At 39.4% G+C, this 27,843-nt stretch overlaps 1 protein-coding gene and 1 pseudogene across 1 annotated transcript in view; one reads left to right on the forward strand and one right to left on the reverse strand.

Moving 5' to 3' along the window:
- Positions 1 to 27,843, forward strand: part of CDS1 (CDP-diacylglycerol synthase 1) — a 70,200-nt gene that overhangs the window by 14,066 nt on the left and 28,291 nt on the right. The window contains exons 2-5 of the mRNA XM_061191549.1: positions 10,875 to 11,002; positions 17,332 to 17,428; positions 22,517 to 22,614; positions 25,061 to 25,200. Of these exons, the coding sequence (XP_061047532.1) occupies positions 10,875 to 11,002; positions 17,332 to 17,428; positions 22,517 to 22,614; positions 25,061 to 25,200 (463 nt within the window). The remainder of the gene's footprint in view (positions 1 to 10,874; positions 11,003 to 17,331; positions 17,429 to 22,516; positions 22,615 to 25,060; positions 25,201 to 27,843) is intronic.
- On the reverse strand, positions 11,678 to 11,950 carry LOC133092294 (large ribosomal subunit protein eL37-like; annotated as a pseudogene).

The raw sequence follows: 27,843 nt of genomic DNA on the forward strand, positions 1-27,843 counted from the left end.
TTGGAAGCATTCCTTCCTCTGCAACTTTTTGGAATAGTTTGAGAAAAATAGATGGTAACTCTTCCCTAAATGTTTGGTAGAATTCACCTGTGAAGCCATCTGGTCCTGGACTTTTCTTTGTTGGAGTTTTTTTTTTTTTTTAAATAAATTTATTTATTTATTTATTTATGGCGGCATTGATTTCTTCAGTGATCCATTGGTTGTTTAGTAGCATATTGTTTAGTCTTTTGTGTTTAGCCACGTGTTTGTGGTTTTTTGCATTTTTTCCTTGTAATTGAAATAGTGTTGTAGTCAAAAATGATGCTTGATATGATTTCAGTTTCCTTAAATTTACCAAGGCTTGTTTTGTGCCCTAACACGTGCAGCTTGTGATCTATCCTGGAGAATGTATTCTATGTGCACTTGAAAAGAATGTGTATTCTGCTGCTTTTGGATGGTATGTTCTATATATATCTATTAAATTCATTTGGCCTAATGTGTCATTTAAGGCGAGTGTTTCCTTATTGACTTTCTGTCTGAATGATCTGTCCATTGATATAAGTGGGGTGTTAAGGTCCCCTACTATTTTTGTGTTACTGTCAATTTCTCCCTTTATGTCTGTTAATATTTGCTTTGTTTATTTAGGTGTTCCTATGTTGGGTGCATATGTATTTGCAATTGTTATATCTTCTTCTTGAATTGATCACTTGATAATATCATTATGTAATATTGTTCGTTGTCTCTTATAACAGTCTTTGTCTTAAAGTCTATTTTTGTCTGATATAATTATTACTTCCCTGGCTTTCTTTCGATTTCCATTTGCATGGAATACCTTTTTCCATCTCCTCACATTTAGTCTGTGTGTGTCTTTAGATCTGAAGTGAGTCTCTTATAAGCAGCATATATACAGGCCTTTTTTTTTTTTTTTGGGACCTTGTTTTTATATGCATTCTGTCACTTTGTGACTTTTGATTGGAGCATTTGGTCCGTTTACATTGGAAGTAGTTATTGATATGTATATTCTTGGTGCCATTTTTTAAATTGTTTTTGCAGTTCTGTTTTGTTCCTTTCTTCTTTTGTTGTCTCTTAAGATTTGATGATTATCTTTAGTGTTATGTTTGGATTCTTTCCTCTTTTTTGTGTGTGTATCTATTGTCAATTTTTGGTTTATAGTTATCATCAGGTTTATACATAGCAATCTGTATACATACATGATTGTCTTAAGTTGCGGATTTCTTAATTTCAAATACATTTTAACAACTGTGCATTTGTTCTCGCCAACCCTTACAATGACTGTTTTCAACATTATATTTTACATCTTTTTGTTTTGTGTATTCCTTAACTCCTTATTACAGACATAGACGATTTTACCAGTTTTGTCTTTTAGCCTTCCTACTAGCTTTGTATGTGGTTGATTTACTACCTTTACTATATATTTGTCTTTACCAATGAGCTTTTTCCTTTTGTAGTTTTCCTGTTTCTAGTTGTGGCCTTTTCTTTTTCTCTTAGAGAAGTCCTTGTAACATTTCTTGTAAAGATGATTTGGTGATGTTGAACTCTTCTAGCTTTTGCTTGTCTGCAAAACTTTTCGTCTCTTCATCAAATCTGAATGAAAGCTTTGCTAGGTAGAGTATTCCTGGTGCTAGGTTTTCCCCTTTCAACACTTTAAGTATATCGTGCCACTCCCTTCTGGCCTGCAGAGTTTGTGCTGAAAAGTCAGTTGATAAACTTATGGGAGTTCCTTTTTACATAACTTGTTGATTTTTACCTTGCTGCTTTTAATATTCTCTCTTTATCTTTAATTTTTGCCATTTTAATTATGATGTGTCCTGGTGTGTTCCTCTTTGGGTTGATCCTGTATGGGATGCCCTGTGCTTCCTGGACCTGTACGTTTGCTTCCTATTCCAGGTTAGGGAACTTTTCAGCTCTTATGTCTGCCAATATGTTCTCTGCCCCCTTCTATTTCTCTTCTCCTTCTGGGACCTCTGTGATGCAAATATTAGTATGCCTGATGTTGAAGTGGAGCTCTCTTAAACTGTACTCATTTCTTTTTATTTGTTTTTCTTTTTTCTGTTCAGCTTCAGTGATATCCACTATTCTGTCTTCCAGTTCACTGATCTGTTCCCTTGTATCATTTAATCTACTGTTGATTCCTTCTAGTGTATTTTTCATTACAGTTATTGTGTTCTTTATCTCTTTTTGGTTCTCCTTTATATCTTCTAACTCTTTGTTATGAACTTCTAACTTCTCACTCATCCATTCTTCTTCCAAGTTCTTTGATAGTCTTTATGATCATTACCCTGAACTCTTTCTTGGGTAGATTGCCTATCTCCACTTCACTTAGCCTTCTTCCAGGGTTTTATCTTGTTTCTTCATTTGGAACATGTTCCTCTGTTGCCTCATTTTGCCTAATTTGCTGTTTTTATTTCTATGTATCTGGTAAACTGGTTACATTTGACCTTGGAGAAGTGGCTCTTTGTAGGAGATGTCCTATGCATCCCAGCAGCACACTCCCCTCTGGTCATCAGAGCTATATGCTATAAGCATGCCCCCTACGTGGACTGCATGGCACCTTCTCTCATGGAGGGCTGTCTAACGTGGGTGGTCTGGTTGGCGTGGCTGGCCCCTTGTCCAGTTGGTTGCTGGACCCTGCCATGTGCACAGGCTGCCAGCTGCTGTTTGGCAGGGCTGGGTCACAAGGTCACTGGGTGCAGAACCCCAGGGTGTCCCAGGGCTAGTGCTGGCTCACTGATGAGCAGAGCCAGATTCTGGGGTGGGTGGTTGTGGGGCCTAGGCATCAGAACTGGTGTCGGACTGCTATTGGGTGGGACTGGTTCCTGACATAGCTGGTGTGGAACCCAGGGTGTCCAGAAGCTTGTGTCAGCCCCCTGGTTAGTGGGGCCAGATACTGGAGTGACTGGCTGAGTGAGGGGTGTCTCAGAGCTGGTGTTGTCCTGCTGGTGGGTGTGGCTTGTCCTGAGGCTAGAGGTGGCTCACTGGTGGGCGGGGCCTAAACCCATGGCATTTGGGGGCCAGTGCCTGCTCACTGGTGGGTGGAGCTGGGTTCCAGGGTCTCTAGCTGTAGGGCCATGGGGGTTCTGAGTCTAGTGCCTGGGCACTGGTGTATGGGGCCAGGTCCTGGGCCCTCTGGTGGACAGGGCTGTGTCCAGGGATGGCTGTGGGCTCAGAGGTTCTTAAGATAACCTTCCTTCTGATGGGTGGGGCTGCAAGTAACATGCTCAGCTAGTTACTTGGCTTGAGGTATCCCAGTACTGGTGCCTGTAGTCTGGTGGGTGGGGGTGGGGTGGGGTGGCAGACTGGGTCCCAAGGCTAGTAAGCTAGAAGGAGAATTCCAGATGGACACCTGCCAGCATCCAGCATCACTTGACAGCATCAGAATTCTAGATGGACACTTCTACATGGTAGAAGGCGCTCCCCAAGATGGCTGCCACCAGTGTCTATTTCCCTGGGGTGAGCTCCAGTTGTCTCCTGCCTCTACTGGAGACTTGCCAACATCAGCAGATAGATCTGACCCAGGCTCCTTTCAAATTACTGCTTCTGCCCTGGGTCCCAGAGTGTGAGAAGTTTTCTGTGCACTCTTTGAGAGTGGAGTTTCTATTTCCCACAGCCTCTGGGTCTCCCAAAAGTAAGTCCCCCGGCCTTCAAAGCCAAATGTTCTGAGGGCTCGTTTTCCCCGTGTAAGACCCCCCCAGGCTGGGGAGCCTAATGTGTGGGGCTCAGACCCCTCACTCCTAGGGGAGAACCTCTGCAATTGTAATTATTCTTCTGTTTGTGGGTTGCCCACCTGGTGGTATGGCTCTTGACTATACCACAGCACTGCCCCTCCTACCCATCTCCTGTGGTTCCTTCTTTGGATCTTTAGTTGTAGAAGATCTTTTCTGGTAGATTCTATCACTCTCATCAGTAGTTGTTCTGTTAATAGTTGTAAAGTTGGTGTGCCCATGAAAGGAGGTGAGCTCAAGGTTTTTGTACTCCACCGTCTTGGCCGTGATTGTCTCTTGAGGATCTAATAAAATGATGGAAGTTTAAATGCTTAAAAAAATTATATATGTGTGTGTGTGTATATATATATATATATTCATACATAGATATGTGTGTATATCTATATATTTACATATCTATACCTATCTATCGATTGATACTGAGCAGGGCCCTGTGGGGCTCTTGGGCACAAAGCCTTTCTGAGTCCCCCATTTCTTTGATTACAGGAAATAGCCTTCATTCAGCCTCCATGACTTTCCCTGAGTTCCAGTGGGCAGATTCAAGCAGTTGTTAATTAGGGAAGGGAGGGGATGCTAGACAAGAGAGAAACAGTCAAGAGAAACAACAGTGCAGCCTTGGGGCAAGGTTCCCCATCAACCGATACACACAACAATACCTTTGAGCTGTTTTGCAGATACTGAAATCCCCTCCAGGTGGGAAGAGCTAACAAGTAATGATGGTATGCTTCCCACAAGCACGTAGACCCCAGACCAGTTGGAACCTGAAGGTTGATGATGCTGACTCCTACTTAGCTCACCGCCAACCAACCAATCAGAAGAATGTCCACAAGCTGACCACACCCTGTTACTGTAAAACTTCTCACCACCCTCTCCAAGTTGGGACACACGGTTTTGAGGGCATTAGCCCGCTGTGGCCCCCTTTGCCTGGCAAAGCAATAAAGCTATTCTTTTCTACTTCACCCAAAACTCTGTCTCCGAGATTTAACTCGGTGTCGGGCTACAGAGGCCGGATTTGGCTTCAATTTTGGTGCACAGCGTGGGGCTGACTCAGGGACAGTCCCAGGTGGGGGGGTCCCTTGGCTTGATCGGACGCTCCGAGGTTTTCTCCACGCCAGCCTCTTTCAAGAGAGCGGAGGGTTGGAGAATTCCTTTAGAGGCCAGATCGCCTGGGACTCTTGCCTGGAAAGGCCAAGCCCCAGTCATATTCTGTCCGCCATCCTGGCAGCTGGAACTCCAAGGCGGGAGTAGGGCGGAAGAGGGACCACCCTAGCAGCTGCCAAGGCCATCTTTGCCTTGAGGACATTCCTCTCTTCCTCCTCCCTGGACTGCCCTGGACTTCCTACTCCAAGGAATTGTTTTGGGGAAGCAGAAAAGTAGCGTTTGGGATGTTGCGACACCTCTGCCAGTGTTTTGGTAAGCCCCCTCAACTTGCATGCTGAGGCCACTTGGTTTGGTCTGTTTGGCGAACCTCTGGTTCCCGTTTGGGGATTTTTCCATTAGGAAGATCCAAGGCCACCGGGTTAGTGGGAGTTGGAAGCCAGTTTGAGCCTTGGGCTGTTTGTTTTTGTGTGTGTGTGTGGCTTCTGTTTGGCTGGTGAGGATTCTGGTTTTGCTTTCCATTTTGTGTGCACGGCTGTTTAATTCGACTCAACATGGGAAGCGCTGCTTCTTCTATTCTATCTGATAGCCCCCCGGGAAAATTTTGGCAGATTGGTCGACCTATAACTATGAATCTATGACTAAAAAGAATAAGGTTCTATTGTAATTCTGTTTGGCCAAAGTATATTCTTAAAAGTGAGGAGAGGTGGCCTTTGCATGGTGGCCTAACTTATTATACTATTCTTCAGGTAGAATTGTTTTGTCACAGGAATGGAAAGGCTGGGAATTCTCTCCACTCCTTTTGGGCTAGCCACTCTGGGATCCCTGAGAGCCAACTCTGGGTTTGTTCTCTTTCAAGAACTGACCCAATCTATTTGGAAGCCTTTCTCTGGGAGTGGAAGTGGAATTTTTAAACTATACCTCCTCTGATATTCTGTCTGTGTGGCCATAGTTTATCTGTTGTTTGCGTTTTTGTGGATATTGTTTTGGGGTAAGCCACTCAGGCTTGCACAGGATGGGAAAATTCTACCCAATCATTGCGAGCCATTTTGAGTCCTCAGTCTGGGAGTGGAAATGGAATCTTTGGGCTATACCTTGTCTGATCTTTTGTTTGTGGGACCGTGTTTGTTGTTTGTATGTATGTGTGTCAGTACTTATATTGACCATCTTTGCTAAATAACAGGGCTCACATGCGACAATACCAGGGAATCCTTCCCTGTTGTGTCAGGCTTTGCCTGTGGCGGAATGCTGGTTGGGATTTTCCCTTTGGGACAAGCCTTGTTATGGGTAACCAGAGTGCTGTTCCATCTTCTAACCCGCCCCCCCGCCCCCCAGGGTATTGTTACAAAACTGCGAGATCTTCAACTATGCCTCATGAAAAGGGAATTGGTATTTCTCCCCGCTGTGCCCAGACCCTCACGAATACTTATCTTATCTAGACTATCTCTAGAAAAAAAAAAAAAAAAGGCGGGGGTGGGGGGGGTCGGGGGGTGGGCGGAGGGGGGAAGCCTTTTTAAAATCAAGCAGAAAAACTGAGATTTCTGGTTCTGTCTTTATGTAAAAGTTAACTTGTAAATGAGCTCTATTTAATTCACTTAAAATTAAGCACTTACGAATTAAATCTAAATGTGTAGAAAATGGCCAAGATAAATTTTGGGACCACATGATCTGGGGAATATTCAGTACTGAACTGATATTTGCTATTGAAGGTGGCTTAAGCTTGTTGGTTTGATTAATATAGACATTTCTTTAGAGTTATCAATGTTAAGTAATGCAAGTGAGATAAGAGCTTTTGGGTAAAACTCTTTAGGAATAATTGTTTTAGGAATGTGTACTTAAGAATAATCTCTTCAGCTGCTTGGTAGCTTAAAAATTTAGAGTTAAGTTAAATGATGGAAGTTTATTGAATAGGTAGGTCATTTCCAAATAAAATATTAAGATACTGAAACATTAATTAGTGAATGTTGGCTTCCCTTGGCAGAGAGAGACTAAAGGTATTTAGGAATCTAAAGGTATTTGGTGCCACCCTGGGATATTCTCCGTAAGAAAGCACATGTTTTTAGAGTTGTGCATGGTCAGGATTTTCTAAGATTGGATTATGAAATCTAGTTGGGTAGATGGATTTTGTTGGGAGTGGGCTAGGGCAAGACCGGATTCAGATTCAGTTTCTCCCTTCAAAGTTTTCTTGGACTACTGCTTTTGACAACAGCTCGTGAGTTTCTTTGCCTTTAAGTGATCTATATTTGCTTTTGAAATCTCTTCACTTTGGTTAAATGAAATAAGTATTGTTTGACAGATTCTAAAAGTTCTTTCAACCTCCAGCTAACGTTAAGATGCTTTAGAAGGCCGAGGCATCTCAGAGACAAATATTTAATTAGTATGTTAAATTACATGGCATTCCTAAAAATCTAGTATGTCCTTGTAAAACGTTATCAGTCATAATTCTAGTTATTTTAAAATGTTGCACATTACAGCAATAACTAAGTTTCTTTTGTCAGTCCCATTGTGATCAAATGTTTAACCATGACTTTTTAAGTCTCTGTGATTTGTAGACAGTTATTATTGTATTTTGATAAATCTCAGGTTGTACTGGGAAACTGGGTAAGAAATTTAAAAAAAAAAAAATCCTAAGGGAAAACCTGACGGCTTCGTAAAAAGTTAACAAGAGGATTGGTTACTAAATGAACTGGTGAATATGGTTATAAATTTTATGGGTTTTGTCTGAAATGTTACTGGCTTTGATCTGTGTTTTCCAGATATAGGAAAAAAACTTCCCCTCAAGTTGGTTACGATTTGCAACAATTTGGTAAATTACACCTCTGTGAGTAAAATTGAGATATTTTTCTTTTCCCTTTGCCTGTTCCCTTCAAAAATTGGAGACTCTGACCAGCCTTATCAGGCGAATGAGAAAAACTGTCTCCTGGCATGTGCAGAAATCTTGATATTTTGGGGACCTCTAAAAGAGAGAAATCCACCTAGGCAAAATCTGATGGCAGGCCTTTGATATGGCTTTCTTGGCCTTGAGAGACCTTTTGGAAATTTAGTCTGAGACTTCTTCTGAGGAATTACACCAGAGTCAATGTGGAAGAACCTATGTGGTCAATGGACCAGTCTTATTTTAGAAACAAATTAGTCTTGGCTGTACTTGATGAACATGGGGGCAATTTTAGAAAAAAATTATGTTTCACTGAATATTAAATTCTAGTTTTGTTAATTAATGTCTGTGCTTACCAAGACTCACTTCCCAGATAGTTCCTTGTGGTTATGTTATATTGTTCCAAATTTAATTAAATTGTCAGAAGAACACTCTAAGTTTGTTTCTGAAGCCTAACTTTGTAATCAGTCTTTGGATAAAGATCAGATGCTCCATGATCTACAACCAGGAGATTAACACCAGGTTATGTTCATTCAAATTTAAAGGCTCCCTTATGTTGGGGACAATTAAACCCATACTAGGGATAACCAGACTAGTAACACTAGGAAACTGGGCTGGGTGCCTTATGGACAATGCCAATATATAATTTCCCTTAAAGATAAGGATTGGTACAGAACAGACTAGGTCAGAAGACCTGGGATGTACTGGGCTGCACCTAATGGAAGTTCTTGACTTATATTCTGACTTACGACCTTACTAATCTGCTAGCTATATTGTTTTTTATATTGCCTGTTTTGCAAAATTGTTGTTTCTTGCATTACCAAATGTGTGACTGAGCCTCTGATAAAATGATGACGTATAGTTCCATATGAGATCAATGATTGTAATAGTGTAACTCTAGATATGGGAAGAAGAAACAAGAGGGAATAGTTTCCTGGACCATAAGAGACTAGTGAGACAGGTGGCTCAGAGACTTTTGGTTACTAATAAGGCCTAGTCCAGTAAGTAAGAGCACACTGGCCTATCAGCAAAATCTTTGCCAGACCTGGGAATGAGCATTCCTAGCACCGTGGGACACAATGGTCATGAAATGCCCCCCAAACCATGGTCAAATTTATGATCCTGAAGGGGCTCTGCCAACTGCAAATTGCCATCTGCCTCTGCAAGGATTAGGTCAATGGCCACTGTGGCCACTGACCGTCAACACCCCCTGAAAGGAATTCAGGGTGGAGATCAGGAATGAGGCACTCTGCTCTGAGAAAAACTGGCAGAACAGGGCTTTAGATAGTTAGATATTTTCAGAAGATTTTATGAGCCCAAATTCTTGCATCTTCTCATATCTAGAAAAGCACTGAAATCATTAACAGTGACATCTGCTTTGGCCATCAAGAAGAGAAATGCAATTCAAAGTCAAAATGGAGTAGCTGTTGGTTCAGACATATGGATGTGGTTTCAGACATGTTCCTGTATTGCGGAGAACTCGAATTTTCTGAGCTGTGTCAGACCTAGGGGTGGCACCAGCCAATCTCAAAACAGTGTCCACTGGTAACTGCAACCTTATGGTTTCAAGGTATCCTCTTGTAACTATTAAATTTTTCAGACAATAAAATTGCTTTAGATCAGATATTAACAACAAAAGAGGAGACATATTTAATGGCCAATAATAGCTCCTGTTATATATATCTTAATACCATATCAGAAGTTAAAACCTAGTTAGATAAAATTAGACAACTGGCTACCTGGCTACAAGTCTCCCTTAAAGAGCCAGGTCCAGACTGGGTTTCAGGCTTAAATTCCCAGGGGATTGAGACCTTAATCATACTAAACTCAGATCCAGGACTTGGAACTCAGTAATATTTCCAACTCAGTGTCCCAAATTGAGGCAGGACTATGCCCCATTTCAGCTGGAAGTAGCCAGAGCGGTTGTCACCCTATTCCCTAAAAGATTCGGGGAAAGTTAAAAAAGGGAGATTAAAACCAAGTCCCCTGACACCGAGTTCCTCTGCTGAGTTTATGATTAAGTCTCTATCCAAAACAATTATTCCCTTCCTTGTCCAACATCTGTTCTCAAGATTGAGGAGTATCAAAGAAAAGGGTGGATTGATACCGAGCAGGGCCCTGTGGGGCTCTTGGGCACAAAGACTTTCTGTGTCCCCCCATTTCTCTGATTGCAGAAAATAGCCTTCATTCAGCCTCCATGACCTTCTCTGAGTTCCAATGGGCAGATTCAAACAGTTGTTAATTAGGGAACGGAGGGGATGTGAGACAAGGGAGAAACAGTCAAGAGAAACAATAGTGCAGCCTTGGGACAAGGTCCTGGTTCCCCATCAACGGATACACACAACAATATCTTTGAGCTGTTTTGCAGATACTGAAACCCCCTCCAGGTGGGAAGAGTTAACAATTAATGATGGTATGCTTCCCACAATCACGTAGACCCCAGACCAGTTGGAACCTGAAGGTTGATGATACTGACTTCTACTTACCTCACCACCAACCAACCAATCAGAAGAATGTCCACAAGCTGATCACATCCCATTACTATAAAACTTCTCACTCCCCTCTCCAAGTTGGGACACATGGGTTTTGAGGGCATTAGGCCACTGTGGCCCCCTTTGCCTGGCAAAAAAATAAAGCTATTCTTTTCTACTTCACCCAAAACTCTCTGAGATTTAACTCAGTGTTGGGGTACAGAGGCTGGATTCGGCCTCTCTATCTATCTGTCTATCTATCTATCTATCTATCTATCTAAAATGCTATGCCAGTGTAAGACATTCCTCTTGTTGTTGATGCTTTGATTGTAATCAAATAAAAAAAGAGACTATGTACAGTTGATCAGAATCTATGTGGCATTAACACCGTATTCTCTGTTAAGTAGAAAAACAATAAATGTTTGATTCTGTGCAAAATTTCTGATTTAGATAATATAGGAGTTTCTTTTTGTGTCTTTTGTTTAAATTAATCCTTTATATTGATAGACTTTAGCAAAGATAATCAAACTTTCCTAACTAGGATGTACAACGGTGCTTGGATATTCAAGATAAGTTAATAGTTATTTTTTTGTTTTAAGTTATATAAATGAGGGTTGGCACACTGAGCAATAAATAAATGCATTGGCAAGCATGTGCTTTTCCTTCCTTTTATTTTGCAAAGTGATTTTCTTTTTTCTTTAATTTTAGGAAACAGATATTGATGACAGATATGGAGATTTGGATTCCAGAACAGATTCTGATATTCCAGAATTTCCACCATCCTCAGATAGAACCCCTGAGATCCTCAAGAAAGCTCTATCTGGTTTGTCTTCAAGGTATGGTTGGTTGAAGATGAATCTAATGGGTACACAAGATAAGCTGTGAGGTTATCCTGGACCATGTCCAATGTAATAAATTTCACTTTTGGTGAGTTTTAGAGCTATGAGAGGAGGCTTTATACTTTTTCACCATATATGAGCACAGTATTAGAGGCTTGATGTATATCCTTTCGTTAATCCTTAAAATCTTGTTAAGTGTGAGAAAACCAAGTCTGAGAGGTTAACTGGTGAAGGTTACAGAGCTAGTAAGTTTTGGACCTGGCATTTCTGCCCTTGTCTGCCAGGTTTCTGAAGCCAGTGACCCATTTACCACATCAGGTTGCCTTTTCTGGTATTGGAACATCTAAAAAAGAAAATTCTATATTCTCTGTTCCCTGTTTTTCAAATGCCAGATGGAAATAGGTAATTTTTTTCCTTTTAACAGAGTTTAAAATCATTGTCCAAAACTCTACAACCCTTTACCATTTTATATTTGTGCTATACTTTTAAATGTTTAATAACCACCCAATTTCAGCTAATTTTATATTTCCCTCCATTGTATTCTTTGTAATATGAATTATAAAATTTATAAAAGCAAAATAAATATAATATTTTATCCAGATTAACATATGAAACCTTAAATATTGGTACAGAACACTCTTTTTTCTTTTTTTTTTTTTTTTAATCCGGGACATTTATTGCGTGACTAATAATTGAAATCCTTAAGATGAACTGGATGCTGCAACAGCTGCCCTCTTGGGTTTAGGTGTTGTTCCTTCACGGAATCCATGCACTTCCTCTTCCGCTTGGCAGGGTAGCCACATTTACCACAGGTCGACTTCTGAAGGTGGTAGGCCTTAGAGCCACAGCGGCGGCACAACGTGTGCATCTTATTCCAACGCTTTCCAAACGAGGACGTTCCCTTCGTCATCTCGCTTCTGCCGCCGAGACCAAAGAGACCGAAAGAGCCAGAACACTCTTTTTTCAACTTTTTAATACTGTGACACACAGTAAGAGGTCCATTTTACACCATGCCCCAAGAGACACACAAATGTATATTTTAACTGCTGTAAAAATGTTATAAAGCAATTCTTGCCATTGCTATGTGTGATGCTCTGTGATTTCTTTTAGTTTTGATAGCTGTTCTATGTTATTGAACAAAAATACGCTGGATTACTAAATTGATTTTACTACCCATGGGTCATAAATTGGAGTTTGAAAAATACTGATTTAGTCATATCTAGTAAATATAATATGAGCTTTTCTGATTTTTTTTTTTAAATAAATTTATTTATTTTATTTATTTATTTTTGGCTGCGTTGGGTCCCCGTTGATGCGCACGGGCCTTCGCTAGTTGTGGCGAGCAGGGGCCACTGTTCGTTGTGGTGCGCGGGCCTCTCATTGGAGTGTCCTCTCCCGCTGCGGAGCACAGGCTCCGGGCACCCGTGCACCAGTAGTTGTGGCACGCGGGCCTAGTTGCTCCGCGGCATGTGGGATCCTCTCGGACCAGGGCTCGAACCCGTGTCCCCTGCACTGGCAGGCGGATTCCTAACCACTGCGCCACCAGGGAAGTCCCAGCTTTTCTGATTTTTAATTTCCTAGAGGATGACCGTAGTAGAATAAATTGGTTCAAAACAAAGTTTTCATATTTTTTAGCCAATAGAATAAATTTTTGCTGTCCATTATTAAAAGCATGGTTATCATTTTAGTAGTTCTTGTTCCCAGTTGTTTTCATGACCTAGTTCACAGATGTACCTTTTTTTAAAAAATCTCACCTGGTCTTTCTCAGATCTGGATTTTGTTTCATATTGATGTTAGGTAAGAATAATGCTGGATTCCTGTGTGTCATTCATAACAAGATTTTCCTTAATAATTTTTTTTTCCTGGCATAAAGCAACAATGGCAAGTAGTAGTAGCTGGTATTTATTGAGCATGTATATTTGCTAGGTGCTGCTCCAAGCACTTTATATGTGTTGACTAATTTATTCTCACAACAACCCTGTAACACAGGTATGGCTATATACCTGTTGTATAAATGGAGAAACTGAAGCACCGAAATGTTGTATATCAAGGGTCGTGTAGCTAGCAAGTGATAGAGCCACGTTCTGAACCTAGGCATTGTGCTCTATTGATGAAAGAATTGGATTTAACAGCAGATAATATATGACTAGTTTCAGTCTTTTCGAGAAACTTCTGTAAAGGTTAAATAAATGTTTTAAAATCTACATTTTACCCTCCTTTTATTTAATACCCCAAATAGCCTGCCTTGCAAAGATTTAGAAATTGTAGACGCATAGGATTAAAAATACTAATTACATAAGGAATGTACATGGTTTGCCGAAGAAAACCCTATAATCTTCCTACCAAGACATTAATATTTAAAATACTGTGATGTTTATCTTTGAAACTTTTTTTTTTTTGCGTTGTGTGCATGTGTGTGCCTGTGTGTGTAATGTAAAAATAACATTGTACTGTTTTCTGCCTTGCTATTTTCATTTTCATTCCATGGTATTAGGAACAACATCCTTAAATATATGTAAATGTTTTAATGGCTGTATGATATATTCCTTTGTACAGTATAGTTCAACTTACTTAACTGAAACAGCTATTGCTTGACATTTAGCCAATTTCTAAATTTTCACAATTAAAACCAACTCTGCTTTAAATATATTTCTTTATAGCTAACTTTTATTTAGCATCTATAATTATTTTCTTAGTATAAAATTTTAAAAGTGAAATTCCTTGGTCAAGATTTATGTTCATTTTTAAGGCTCTAATATATAATGCCAAAAAGAGCATAAGCCATTGAAATTGGAAAGAGTGTGAAAGGTCTTCAGTCACTTGGCAAGTTGTCCCAGTCTGTTTCTTGACCCGTGTATGGGTCTGTGGAAATGAATGTTCATTAGCCAGTGAGGTCTGGCTCTATCCTTTAGTGAAGAGCTTCTTCAGCAATGAGTCTAACTTAGTAGTTTTCTCCAGGGGCAATGCCTTGGATTTTGTACCTTCCCCCAACCAGTGAACATTTGGCAGTGTCTGGAGACATTTTAGGTTGTCACAATAAGAGATGGTGCTGCTGGCACTTAGTAGGTAGAGGCCAGGGAAGATCCTACAGTACACAGAACAACTCTTCACAACAAAGAATGAGCTGGCTCAAACGTTACTAGTGAAGGTTGAGAAACCGTGGAAATACCCAGGCACAGTCTTACTGGTGCTCTTGTACTCTATAAGGGCATCTTCCTTCTCCCTGGGAACCTGCACACGTCCTGTCAACTTCCTCCTAAGGCTGGTAGATGGGCTTTCTCAAAACTCCTGCTCTTTGCTAGATGGCCCACCAGGTTCTTGTTTGTTCTTGAAGAGTGTCTCTGTGCCCTAATTCTTGGCTCAGGTGAGCTGCCTTGTCAACCTAGGTCTTTCTCATTATGCTTGTACCACTAGGAAAATTTTTTTAAAAATTTTATTACTTTCGGGACTTCCCCAGTGGTCCAGTGGTTAAGACTCTGCGTTTCCAATGCAAGGGGCATGGGTTCGATCCCTGGTCGAGGAACTAGGATCCCACATGCTGTGTGGCGTGGCCAAAAAAAAAAAAAAGAAAATAAATTTTTATTACTTTTGAAATGAAAACCCCTTAAGAGTTGTAGTAACAGTAAGACTTTGTGCATCACGTAACTGATTTGAGCAATAAATGTGTAACCACTTTAGATAATCACTTAAAGGACACTGCTTAATTATATACTTTTTAGAAATTTCATTTCTAGCTCATATAGGTCCTGGAAACATGAGACTTGAATGGATTTCTCTACTGATTCTGAGTTCCTTTATCTAAAACAATCTGTGAGGTGATGACTTGGACTCAAAATTAAGGCTTTCTCTAATGTGATCATGGTGGCATGGTAAAGGAAATCAAGAATTTTGAATTCGGAACCAGACTTTCCTCTGGATTTTAGTAACAGTGGTACATATTTTTTTGCATATCAATGCTCTGTTTTGAATTCAGTGCTTCTCCCCTGAGAGATAACTTTGGGTTACTGTATCAATGGATATATATATTAAGTTTAAGTATGTGCTTTTATGTGCCTAACTTTGTAGGTTAGGTATTCTTGGGAGATTTGGGGAGTCATTTAAATTAAAATAAGGCAATTAAGTCTTTGATCTTGTTGGGGAGGGGAATTTTTCTGGCTGCAGTAACATCTGTATAATAAAAGAGAGTAGGTCTTTGTTTAACTCTCTGGTTCTCAGAAGCTACCATTCTCTGCCGTTCAGAGCCAGCCCTTTAACATTAGAGGTACACTTGGACCTTTCAACTCCCACCAAGGACTGATTTCTGACACTTGGGTAATGTCCTCTTCTCTAGAAGAGGTTCTCAGTAATTATGAATCTGAGAATCAGTTATGGAGGAGGGCTAAGTACATTTCTGAGGTTCGTGCAAGGAAGACAGGATTATTATCAGGAGACTGGCTTATGGTCCTTTATTTACCTTTGACTAGCTCTGCGACCTAGCCCAGTTTCCTAATCCATTCATTCATCCTCAAAGAGTTCGTTTTATTAAGTCAAATAGAACCTTTCAGCTGTAGCATTTTTGATTCTGCATTCATTTCAGTTCAGCCCCAAAGCTTACAGTCTCATGAAAAATGTATGAGTCTACCTACTTAACTAAACAGTAGAGGGAAATAAAGTTGGGTAAGTACAATTTGACCACCTTGTGAAAAACCTTGGAAACTATATAAAAGAGTTTGGACTTAATGTTGGCATTTTAGATCTTGTGTGCAGAAAGGACATGATCAAAGGGATATTTTTTTTTTTTAAATATTATCATTTTAACATTTAATGATTTATTTATTAATTTATTTTTGGCTGTGTTGGGTCTTCGTTTCTGTGCGAGGGCTTTCTCCAGTTGCGGCAAGGGGGGGCCACTCTTCATCGCGGTGCGCGGGCCTCTCACTATCGCGGCCTCTCTTGTTGTGGAGCACAGGCTCCAGACGCGCAGGCTCAGTAGTTGTGGCTCACGGGCCCAGTTGCTCCGCGGCATGTGGGATCTTCCCAGACCAGGGCTCGAACCCGTGTCCCCTGCATTGGCAGGCAGATTCTCAACCACTGCGTCACCAGGGAAGCCCCAATCAAAGGGATATTTGAGGAAGAGTAGTTAGGGGTATCTAGACTATATAGGAGAGTGATTGAAAGCAGGGAGTGTAATCAGTATTTGATAAATGGATGAAATCAGCTAATATTTCTGTTACAGAGAGGAGAACGAGGGCTTGTGCTTAGAATACAGTGCATATATGTTACTATATGTTGGGTCAGAATCTCTTGTGATATAATTTAAATGTTAGCATTTGAATTAATAGAAATCAGAAAATTATTTAAAAACTTTACTGTGAGTATAATGTAAAATGAGTGTAGAATGAATAAACTCAGAGGGCAGCAGTTTTAGATTCAGAAAGCATCATCCTTCTATAGGTGTTGTTAGAACAATTTGAGGTGTTTCATACAGTGGCTGCTGACATTTTTTATGACGTAGCCACATAAAGAGTGCAAATATTTGTAAGGTACACTGGGGGTGAAGTGTGAGGCTCCTGCGGTGATGGGGGGCAGGCAGATGGGCTCCCCAGGCCCTTACTGACGGCAGAGGGTTGAGGAGGTCAAGTCTCAGTCTACCAGGGACCAGCCAGGTGTGCCTCAGGGAAGCTCTGCTCTAAGCACCAAGCAGAGGCCCAAGGAGAAGAGAATACTTTTCTACGAAAGGCTCTGTCCCGCAGGAAAGCAGGCAGCACACACTGAGCAACAGAAAGAACTGACCTTCCGTCTGGCCTTGCCCTCAATGACGGATCTCCCCACGCCTTCCTCATTTCCCTGAAATCGCGGTGCTCTCCAGTTTCAGTTCCGCATTGTCCTTTCTTTGCTTTTTCTCATTGCAAGGCCATGCTCTCTGTTCTACACCACCTTAAAATCAGTACTTTTTTTATCCACCACACGGAAGGACAGACGCCCTTTGGGAGGGCTGTGCACCTGGCTCCTCCTTCCCACCTGAGTGACCCCGGGTGGAATGTGCACACATCTGCATTGGCCACCTCACCTCCCAGCCTCATGATTCATCCTCATTCACATGGAACAAAAACTAGTTTTTTTCTTCGGCTAACATAATTTTTACATTTCCTTTAGCACTCAGTGAGTGAGCGAATGCTATTGGTTTGGTTGGTTGGTTTGTGTTGTTGTTACTGTATAAGGTAAAGTATAGGGGATTCCTAAAATATAGTTAAGGGAAACCTGTAAGTCTGGCAACTCGTTACTGAAACAACACACAAAAATTTAAGAATACGTTAATGCTAACTCTACAAATATTTCCTTTTCAGGTGGAAAAACTGGTGGATTCGTGGAATTCTTACTCTAACTATGATTTCATTGTTTTTCCTGATCATCTATATGGGATCCTTTATGCTGATGCTTCTTGTAAGTGTTTGCCCAAGTGTCTCTTGCTTTGTTTTTCAGCATTGATATTGAAGTAAATTTGAGCATGTCATGAAAAAGAAGGTGGTTCAAGACTTGACAGCAGCAAATTTAGTTCTTTTAAGCATCTTCTGGTTCATGAAATGACCTGGATTAATCTTTTCCATTTGCAAATTGGCCATTCAGTGTGTATCAAGTATACGTGATATTCAGTAGATACACAACTTTGTGGCAGACATTGCACCAAGCATTAGGTAGAACAGAAACACACACACACACACACACATACACACACACACACACACACACACACAGAGACTTCAACGTATATGACTATTAGCTAGATCCCTGACTTCAAGGGTCTCATTCTAATGGCAGAGACATGTAAGTAACCATATGAATAAATGGTGTAGTAAATGAGTGGAATAAACCCCATGATAGATCTTGTTGGAAGAGCACAGTAAAAAAATTACCTCATCCAGTCTGAGAGAGAGATGAGGGAAGACTTCCAGAGGAGGTGATGCGAAAGCTGAGTCATAAAGAAGCACTAGACGGGAGGGCATTCCAAGTTGGGGATATCAGGGGCAGGGGTGTAGTAAGGAGAGACTGTGGTCCGTTGGGGGGTTTGTGAGTTATACATATGGAGAGTGTCTAGGGATGAGACTAGAGAGGCAAGCAAAAGCCATTCTGGGAGTTTGGGATTTTGTTGTGTATGGGAAGCCCAACAAGTTATGAAGTCAGACACATTTTTTCAGCTTTTAATTCATTCATTTAACACATGCTTCAGGACGCCTGCTACATGCCAGGCAGTTCTGGGGAATGATGCAGTTGTGCTGAGAAAAATGCACCTGTGTCTGCCCTCATGGAGCTTACTGTCTACATATTAAAGAATTGATCAGATATGTAATCATGAACTGCAATAAGCATTTGAAAAAAAGAATTGGATGCTATGAGAGCAGAGGGGCGAGCCAGGAGACTTTCCAGACTTTATCCAGTGCCCAGCATCTGCACTGCGATCTTGAAAGTTGAGTAGGATTCGTTGGGGTGAAGGGGAGACCTTGGAGGAAGGATTTTCACAGCAAAGGATTCCCTGTGTATAAAAGCCTTTATATCTAAAGAAGTATGGAACACTTGAAGCCCAAAGTGATAGAAGTAAGAAGGAGAAATACATTTGTGACGAACATCATGCATTTCCTGGGTGCTGAACATGGTTTAGCAGTGAATAGCGAGGGCCTGCTCTCGGGGATATGTACAGTGTCCCTCCTTTTTATTATTTGTCTTCATCCATCTCAATTGTATTTATGATGTTTATGTTAAGGGAACATGGATGGATATACACACACTTGGTACTCAATTGATACTACCTTTATGTGTTTTAAAGTATTATTTACATTCACAACCCTGACTAGGTCATTTATATTTATATTTTGAGAAGTACACATTGTACCTAGCTTGCATTTGCCTTATAATATCAGCACTCAAAAATGACGAATTCAAGAGAGTTTTATTAAAAACTTACTTCTAGCAAATGATAGCTACTATTTTAAGATGGAACTCATACTCATATTCCTTAAAATAAAAGGAGTTTTTTTCCTTCAACCTTCTATTTATAGTGCTTTAATTGTTGCAGTCACAGCTTGGAATCACACTTTCTAAGTGATGGAGTTGCTAAAGCATATCTTGATTTAAAGGTAGATGTGAACATATAAAAGATATAAGAGGTTCCCCCACCCCTTCCTGGAACTCCTATAATAACTGTTTTAATTCACATTATTTAACTTATTTTTAAATAGTGCATTAGTTTTTTTCCCATTGTGAGAGTTATAAAAGTATATTGAAATTACTTTGGAAAATAGATAATTTAAAAAAAAAAATCACCCCAACCCTATCATCAACCACCAAAACTCAATTAATACTGCCATTTGATGTATTTCCTTTCATCTTTTTTTCTTTTAAAAACCGTGATTGTAATTATAGTGTGACTAAAATTTTGTATCCTTTTTAAACTAAATATTGAATGTTTTGTGTTGCTCCACGGTCTTTATAGCCATCAGCTTGAATACCTTCATCTACTCAATGAAATGTAGTACATCATAAGTTATTTAAAGCAGTGTGTTATTTTTAGACGTTCAGGTTATATTCTGGTTTTTCTTTATTGTGAATAACATTATCCTAAACATATTAGAATATAAACCTTTTTCAAATGCAGGATTATTTTCTTCAAATAGATTCCCGGAGTGAAAATAGGCACTTTTATTTGGATAACACATAGTTCCAGCTCAACATATCTAAATCTGAACTTCTGTTCTATCGCCAGCCATTCTGCATAACTCTGTCTACTTCTCCAAGCCTTCCCTGGTGTTGTCCTGTGTTCCCCTCTCTCCCTTAGCCCCCCAGTTTCCTCAAGCACCAAATCCAGTCAGTTCTACCTCCTTGATGTCTCTCATTCTTTATACTCCACCCTCTCCTGCCACTTATCCGTACTCATCTGGATGGTGGTATCTTGCCTGCCTTACTGTCTCTTCTCTTGCTGCTTCTCCAGTCAGTTCTTTCTACCTCTGTTATCCCCAGACATTCACGTCTGATCATGTCCTCTCATGATCGGCACCAACTCCTTTGTGCAGCCTTTCATGTTGTTTCCTGTGGCGCTGTGACCAGACTCATCTCTCTGTACTTCTCACCCCAGCTTTGTGTTCCAGCAGCTCTGGACTACTTGTAGTTCCCTTAACATCCTCCTCCTCTCCTATGTACATGACTCTGTACATCCTTCTCCTTCACCCCAACTGGCCCATCCCCACCCTTACCACAGGTTTTTTGTCTGCCTGTGCTTATATCCATGTGGCTGTTTCCACATGGTATTGTAGTTGTGTGTGTTCTCCCCTGAAAGACTATGCCTCTTTGAGAACAAAAACCCTGTATTATTTCTCTGAATCTTCAGTAACTAGCAGAGTAGGTATTTACATACCGATTGTTGTTTTTAATGCTCATAACACATTAATCGGGCCAACAGAGTCCTACCAATGAATTGCTGCCAGTATTGATGGCATGGCGTATCAGTTTCTGTGTGATCACCCAGTTCTTAGTCTATTATTTTGAATTCCCTGTTTTCTATTTTCCGAGCAGTTCCATATTCTACTGGTAAGCTGTAAGTGACAACCATATACATATATGTGTGTGATATTAAAGATTCTTTTTTTCTTCTTTCAGTGAAACACCATATATAGTGCTAATGGTTGCTCTTGAACAAATGTATTCATAGGAGTAGCATCAGTTCATTTGATATTCTAAAAGCCCTTGGTTCTATAAATAGCATGACTTTGCCATTTTATCTTAACATCTAGCATTGTCCCCATTCTCGGACTATTATTGTTAAAAAAATGACTTGATGTTATACACAAAGGCTATTTGAAGGACAGTATTTTTTTTCTTTTTTTAATTAATTAATTAATTAATTTTTGGCTGTGTTGGGTCTTCGTTTCTGTGCGAGGGCTTTCTCTAGTTGTGGCAAGCGGGGGCCACTCTTCATCGCGGTGCGCGGGCCTCTCACTGTCGCAGCCTCTCTTGTTGCGGAGCACAGGCTCCAGACGCGGAGGCTCAGTAGTTGTGGCTCACGGGCCTAGTTGCTCCGCGGCATGTGGGATCTTCCCAGACCAGGGCTCAAACCCGTGTCCCCTGCATTAGCAGGCAGATTCTCAACCACTGTGCCACCAGGGAAGCCCCTGAAGGACAGTATTTAAATTTCCTCTTGTGTTTACATTATAACACATTTATGAGTTTTTCTTAAAAGAACTATTTGTAATAGTTTGGCATAATATTTTCTTACTGTATGGCTGAGGGGACACAACTACTTTTTTAAAGTATGTCATTGGACATGTACTAGGTATAGTGGGGAAAAATAGCTTAAGAATATCCTGGGCAGTAGGTTTGGGAAAGCTGATTTGTGGCGATCTCAAAAAGAAATCCCGAAGTATATTCTTTGGCAGACTTTGGTTAGCTCTTTCTGTAAAGGACCAGATTGTTGTATTTTAGGCTTTAAGGAGCCACATATGTATGTGTCTGTCATATAATCTTTGTTTTTTATTTTTAACTCTTTAAAAATATAAAATCCGTTCTTAACTCCAGGGTTGTACAAAAACAAACCCTTGGGTATATTCTCTAGAGGTTGAAAAAGTTAGTCTGCTATATTCACAAAGGTTTGAATCGCTTAGTTTATGGTGATGAGTGTTCAGCTTGCCATTTGCTCTTTGAGTCTTGGAATTGTCTTAAGCCAAACACTGGATATGATGCTACAGTCTCAGAAATTACCTTTACCCAGATTGGTGGATTTAGCAGTTTGAAGGACAGCTACATAGACCATCAAAAAGGGATTCTTGAATATAAACCCATTTACTAGGCATGTGTATTGGACACTATGCAGACAGAACCGCATGGACTCACTTGACTGGCCAGTGGGGCTGCAGATGTAGAAAGCTGCTTATAATTTGTCAAGGAAGCACTGCTTGGGTTGATCAGAGATGTGTGTAGCTGGCTGTGGGAGAGTTGGCATGGAGGGAAGAATGAAAAGCTCATGCCCAAACCCCTGGGTGACTGGGTAAAGATATTTTAGCCATTTGTCCTGATAGTATCTTTATCCTTGGCAAGAATACCAGGTTGTATGGTTAAAAATATATACAAGCAAACTTTCACTTATGATCATTTTCCTAGGATAACTCAAGAAACAAAATGGACAGAAAGACCGTCCATCTTGAGATGGACAACCACAAGAAATGAAGCAGTAATGAGGGATAAAGCCTAGTCAGCTGTGATCCCAATCAGACTATACCCCTCAAACTCTAAACTACAATGCCACCTCCTACCCCGGGAAGGATCTCTCAAACTTTTTGAATAAAACATTGTTTTGCTTGCCTCTTTGGGATGTCACTTGATTATAGAGAAGTTGAATATTGAATTTTTGCTGCTGATATTTAGACTAACTGAAAGAGGGTAGGCTGAAGATTTTTAAAATACATGTGACAACAAGCTACTTATTAAATAACTAAGCATAAATGTAAATATTGAGAAATGTATGTTAATGTTTTCTCTTGGTTTCAGGTTCTAGGCATCCAAGTGAAATGCTTCCATGAAATTATCACTATAGGTTACAGAGTCTATCGTTCTTATGACCTACCTTGGTTTAGAACACTAAGCTGGTAAGTGACTTAAAACTGTTTCCGATATGAAAATCTGATTCTTTTCTAAAGTTTGTAAGGAAGCATCCTGATCAATCAGTATCTACACGGTTGACCTTATAGATTGATTTTAAAGAAATATAAATTAAAAGAATGAAATTGAATTTTGAAAGAAGGAAATTACCTGTAACTCTCTCATTTCAACGCAACTATTTTCATATCTCATCTTTCACTCTTTGTAGAGATACCTGATTTAAATTGAATATAAACACTATTCTTGTGCTCTTTTTAAAAACCTCAGCATTATATTCAACACATTTTTATATCCTTTATAATTACAATTTTAACAGAAAGTTTCATTTTGTAAAATGTTATGAATATGTATAATCTTTTGCCTTATTTCCCCTCAGTTGATATGAGACCACACATAAAATTTGATATTTCTAAAAAGACTTGAAGATGAGATATGAAAATAGTTATGGGTTTTTTTGTTTTGTTTTGTCTTTTTTGGTCTTTTTTTTTTTTTTTTTGAGTGATCAGTGGTTTATTCAGGACGGGAAAGCCCAAGCTGAATGTCTGTCTCCCTCCTCCCCTCCCATCCCCACCCCTGCAGGCTGGCCCACCTTCTCCAAAGCCCCCATAGGTCCCAGGATGCCGGCGGGGGGCGGGGGGCAGGGCAGTGAGAGGAGGGATGACCTCACCTTTGCTGCTTCTGGTTTGGTCTCCTCCAGGCCCTGGGCCCTGTGACATGCAACAAGGAGGGTAGTCAGAGGGAAGAGGAAGACTCTGGGGTCAGTGCGTAAGGCACCCCGCTAAATATTTCAGGGCAGTTACCAGCCTCTGAAATATTGTATATGTACACATGCATGTAAAATGAGTAAATAAAAATCACCAAATAATTTTAATATTTAAAGCTTTATATATTTTTAAAACTTTCTAGGTTTCTTAGTTATCAGGACCTTGACCATGAAACATGATAATATGATAGTTCATAATTAACCTAACAGGCCATGTCTTTGAATATAGTTGTTTGATTAGTATCAGCCAGAGGGGCCAGTGTCTTATGATAACAAACGAATCACTTTTTGGGTTTACGGTAGTCGAAAACAGTTTCTTGGTTTTGTTAACACTTAATTTTTCCTTCTGGAAAGTTTCTTCATGAGTGGCAATGTGTACAGGGAGTGTTAGGTAGATGAAGTAGTCGGAGAGTAATTAAAAGCTAAACTGTGCAGGATTGATTTTAAGTGTAGGGGAAAAAAAAGGTAGGTCAAGATGGGCTCCAGTGATTGTAGAGGCTTCTCTATGGAGAAGGTGCGAGAGAATCCGTTACTTGAAATAAAGACAGGCTTTGGCTGGAGAAGAGTGTGCTGGGTTGGGGAAGCAGCACCCATCAGGTTTCAGATGTGGGACCCAGGAGGCACGTGCCACAGATGGTGAGATCTTCCTGGCCCTCCTGAGCAGAAGGTGTATATTTTTTAGGGAGTAGTGGCCAAAAAGTTGGATTGGTGGCTGGAGTAGGCTTTGACAGCCTTACAGAGGCGACACAGACAGTTTCCATTGTAGGAGAGAGAAAAATGGTAACACAGCTGATAAAAAAATACTTCCCTTTGGGAACAGTGGGGTGTAATTCCATTCATGAGAACCAGAGGGAAACCACCACCCCTTTCGTCTTCTACTGCCCTCCTGGCTGCCTAGGACTCTGCCCTTCTAAGGAGGAGTCGGGAGGAACCCTAAGGCAGTGTTTCTCAGCCTTTTTTTCTGGCTCACACATGCTCCCATCAGCAAAATCTCATGGGTTCAACTTCTCCCCGGGGACAAAGCTATACCAGAACTGGGAGAAGGGACAGGCCATTTATCAAGTTTTTAAAGTTTTTCCCAGAGATTTTTACCCGCTGCTAGCTCCGTTCCCCATAGCTACCCTTTTTGAGTCACTGCTCGACTAGAGTGCATCTGGAGCATTGAGAAGAGGGGGCAAGACCCCAGTGTGTGCAGGGCAGGAGGCTGGAGGTTAGAGGTCAAATTACCTCTACCTTCTTTTCCTGTTGATCTTCCCTAGGGCAGGTGGGAGTTTGGCTTAGGATCTTTACAAAGCATTAGACCTGTGAGTAGCTGGGAGTGAATTTTCATTATAAACTTAATGCTGTGTGTGTGTGTGTGTCTGAGAGTGTATGAGAGAGAGTGAGTGTATGTCTAGTATTTTCTGCATTGTTTTCTAATTATCTGTCTCTGGCATTTAGATATTGAGCTAAATAAAGGCATGAACTATTCAGTAAATTTTTGTTGACTGATAAGTTTGAAATTAAGTTTAAAACAGGAAAAAAAGCATTTTGGTGGAATATATCATGAACTGGTCTTCTCAACTTGGTTTTGAACTTTGTGTCATCATCAAACTGTAGAAAATAGTTTTGTTGAGTTTGAGGGGAAAAAAATTTCAAATCTAAAGAAGCTAATTGTTTTAAAATTATAGGTACTTTCTACTGTGTGTAAACTACTTTTTCTATGGAGAGACTGTAGCTGATTATTTTGCTACATTTGTTCAAAGAGAAGAGCAACTTCAGTTCCTCATTCGCTATCACAGATTTATATCATTTGCCCTCTATCTGGCAGGTAAGTTAAGGGAAAAAGTCTTTATTGATATGTAGCCAATATATGTTACATGCTTATTTTTATTTGTTATTTAAATTTATAACATCCTTTATTTGTTACATTTTAATCCAGCTTCTCTTTTTAAAATGTCTCATATATAAAGCTATTTCTTTCATCACAGTCTTAAGCAGTAGTCACTCCCTAATGGTGGTTTAAAAGAAAGTACTTGCTTAATAGTCACTCCATATATTTGAAAATTTTCTTCACAAATTATAGTAAAGGCACTTTTAAATATATGGGTTATTTACCAAGTATAATTTACAAAGAAACTTTCACATATGTATTGCTTTATTTGTTCCTAGGAAATAGAGTTTTCATATAGAATTATTTGGGGTACTTAGTTTTCCAGACATGGTTTATTATATATTCATTTATATATATATATATATATATAAATATAAAATATACATATTTGTTTATAGTAGGCTATGCCACATGTTTTTATGATTTAGATTAAGAATCAGATACTTAGGATAACATTAGAATTAATAGATTTGTTTTCCATTAAAATTTACCAATCATAAAAGAAATTTCTAAGAAATTGATTTAGCTATGTACTGTTTAAAAATCAGATTGCTTGTATGAATCCTGGTTCCACCACTTACTAGCTGAATAAACTTTGGGAAATTTAATTAATTTACCTGTGCCTCAGTTTCTTTGTCAAGCACTTAGAACAGTACCTGGTACTATTTAAGTATTTATCACTATCATTATTTCCACTTTTAAAGGAGGAAATGAAATTTATATGTGAGTTTTCACTTTAGCTTTTAATAGTTACTGTTTTAGCTGTTAGGAGTTTCTCATAAATAAATTCTTCTCCAGTTAATACAATTTTGGAAACTGAATACACTATGGATGACTTCCATTTCTCATTAAACAAAAAAATATACAGAGTATGTGGGGAAGAATGTCCAGTCCTTTAAAAGTATGTCATTTATATTCAGTAATTATGATCTTTTTCATGGTGTTCAATTTTAATAAACACCCCGGCAGATCTTGGTCTCTATTTTATTTCTGATTCTAGGAAGCCAGAGAATGAAATACAATCTGAAATGATAATGGTAATTTTCAGAGAATCATTTTTGGGGCAGGGGAACCTACATTTCCCAAAGAAATTGCCTGTTTTACATTCAGGTTTTTTGTTAAGTCCAGTTTTCTCAGTCCATTACTTAATTTTTTAAAATTATAAATGATATGTCTAAAATACATTCTTGGAAATAGATATTGAATGTAGATATCTTCATTCTTGGAAATAGATATTGAAAAGTATTTTTGTTCTTTCAAGGGCAAAAGAAGTTATTCATTCTAAGGTAGTTATTTCATTTTAAATTCTAATCTGTTTAGAAGAATCGTGATTATAGAGAGATTAATTATGACTGCTAACAGCTAAAATTTTGGAGAATAATATGCTTGACTCTGATTTTATGTTCATTAAACCTCATCTGTGACATTTTTTTTCATGGTAGAAAGAAACTTTGCATAATTTCTCTTATCAAACAAACACGTTTGATTCATTTTGTTAAATGTAAGGTAAATTCTGGATGGATTCCTTACTATTACAGGAGAGAAGCATACTGTACCTTCTTAGTCTATATTTTTACTGGCAAGACTTCTTATTAGCAAGAAAAGTGTCTGTAATAACAATAACTTTATTTCGTATATAATTATTCTTATAATTACTTAATAGTAAAATTGTGATTAATTAAAATATAAATCATTAACATATGTCCATTAGTTTAAAAATCTGATAATGTCAAAAGAATCTGATAATGTTATTGTTAATGTAAACAATAACCCTGCACCCCAACACTTGCAGATTGTTTTCATTTTTCTAAGTAATATGCCTATTTCTTTATTTAGGCATTATCTATTGACTTCCTGTAATAACCTCTCTCTCTTCTCCATACTCAGTTTTTTATTGTCATTATTTATATTATTAAATAGGTACCTAAAGTATCACTTCCTATAGAGCCAAATAGTATCTTTGATTACATTTCCATTCTTTTACAACTTTTTGCTTTTCCTGCCCTTAATAGCTGCTCTTTACCTTTTCTTTTCCACCTTCATAAATTTCTGTGTAGGAATCCTTAATTTTCCTTTTGAGTCTGTCCCATGTCTGTTGGTCATTTTTTCAGATGTTCACAGAAATCAGAGAGTTGATTAGTTCCTGTTTTTCCTGGTGACCTTTATCCCAGGGACGTCTGGGCTCCCGTTCCTGTTTGGACTGGCTGCTTGTAGGCCTGCTGTCAGCTGTCCCCTCATAATTTGGCTTTTCCTGTGTCTTCCAATTTCTAGGATAACACCCTCATTCTGCTGCAGCATAGCCTCTAATAGTTTCCTATGAAATGTGCTTAGAAGGTAAATGTTTTATGTTCGTACATATCTAATAATATCTTTGTTCTGTTCTCACAATTGACTGCTTTGGCTAGGGTTCCACTTACTAGTAGTAGACTTGTACTTAGTCCTCTAGTTTAGAAGCCCAAGCCTTAACCTTGCCTTCCAGTGAGTCTTTCCTGTTCAGTTTTCTCTAGAAAATACTTCTACTTGTCCCTGATTTCTCAGATCTGCTGAAAGTCATCCAGTCGGTTTTCCAGCTTCCAAATT

This window comes from Eubalaena glacialis, chromosome 5 (genome assembly GCF_028564815.1).
Source record: "Eubalaena glacialis isolate mEubGla1 chromosome 5, mEubGla1.1.hap2.+ XY, whole genome shotgun sequence".
NCBI lineage: Eukaryota > Metazoa > Chordata > Mammalia > Artiodactyla > Balaenidae > Eubalaena > Eubalaena glacialis.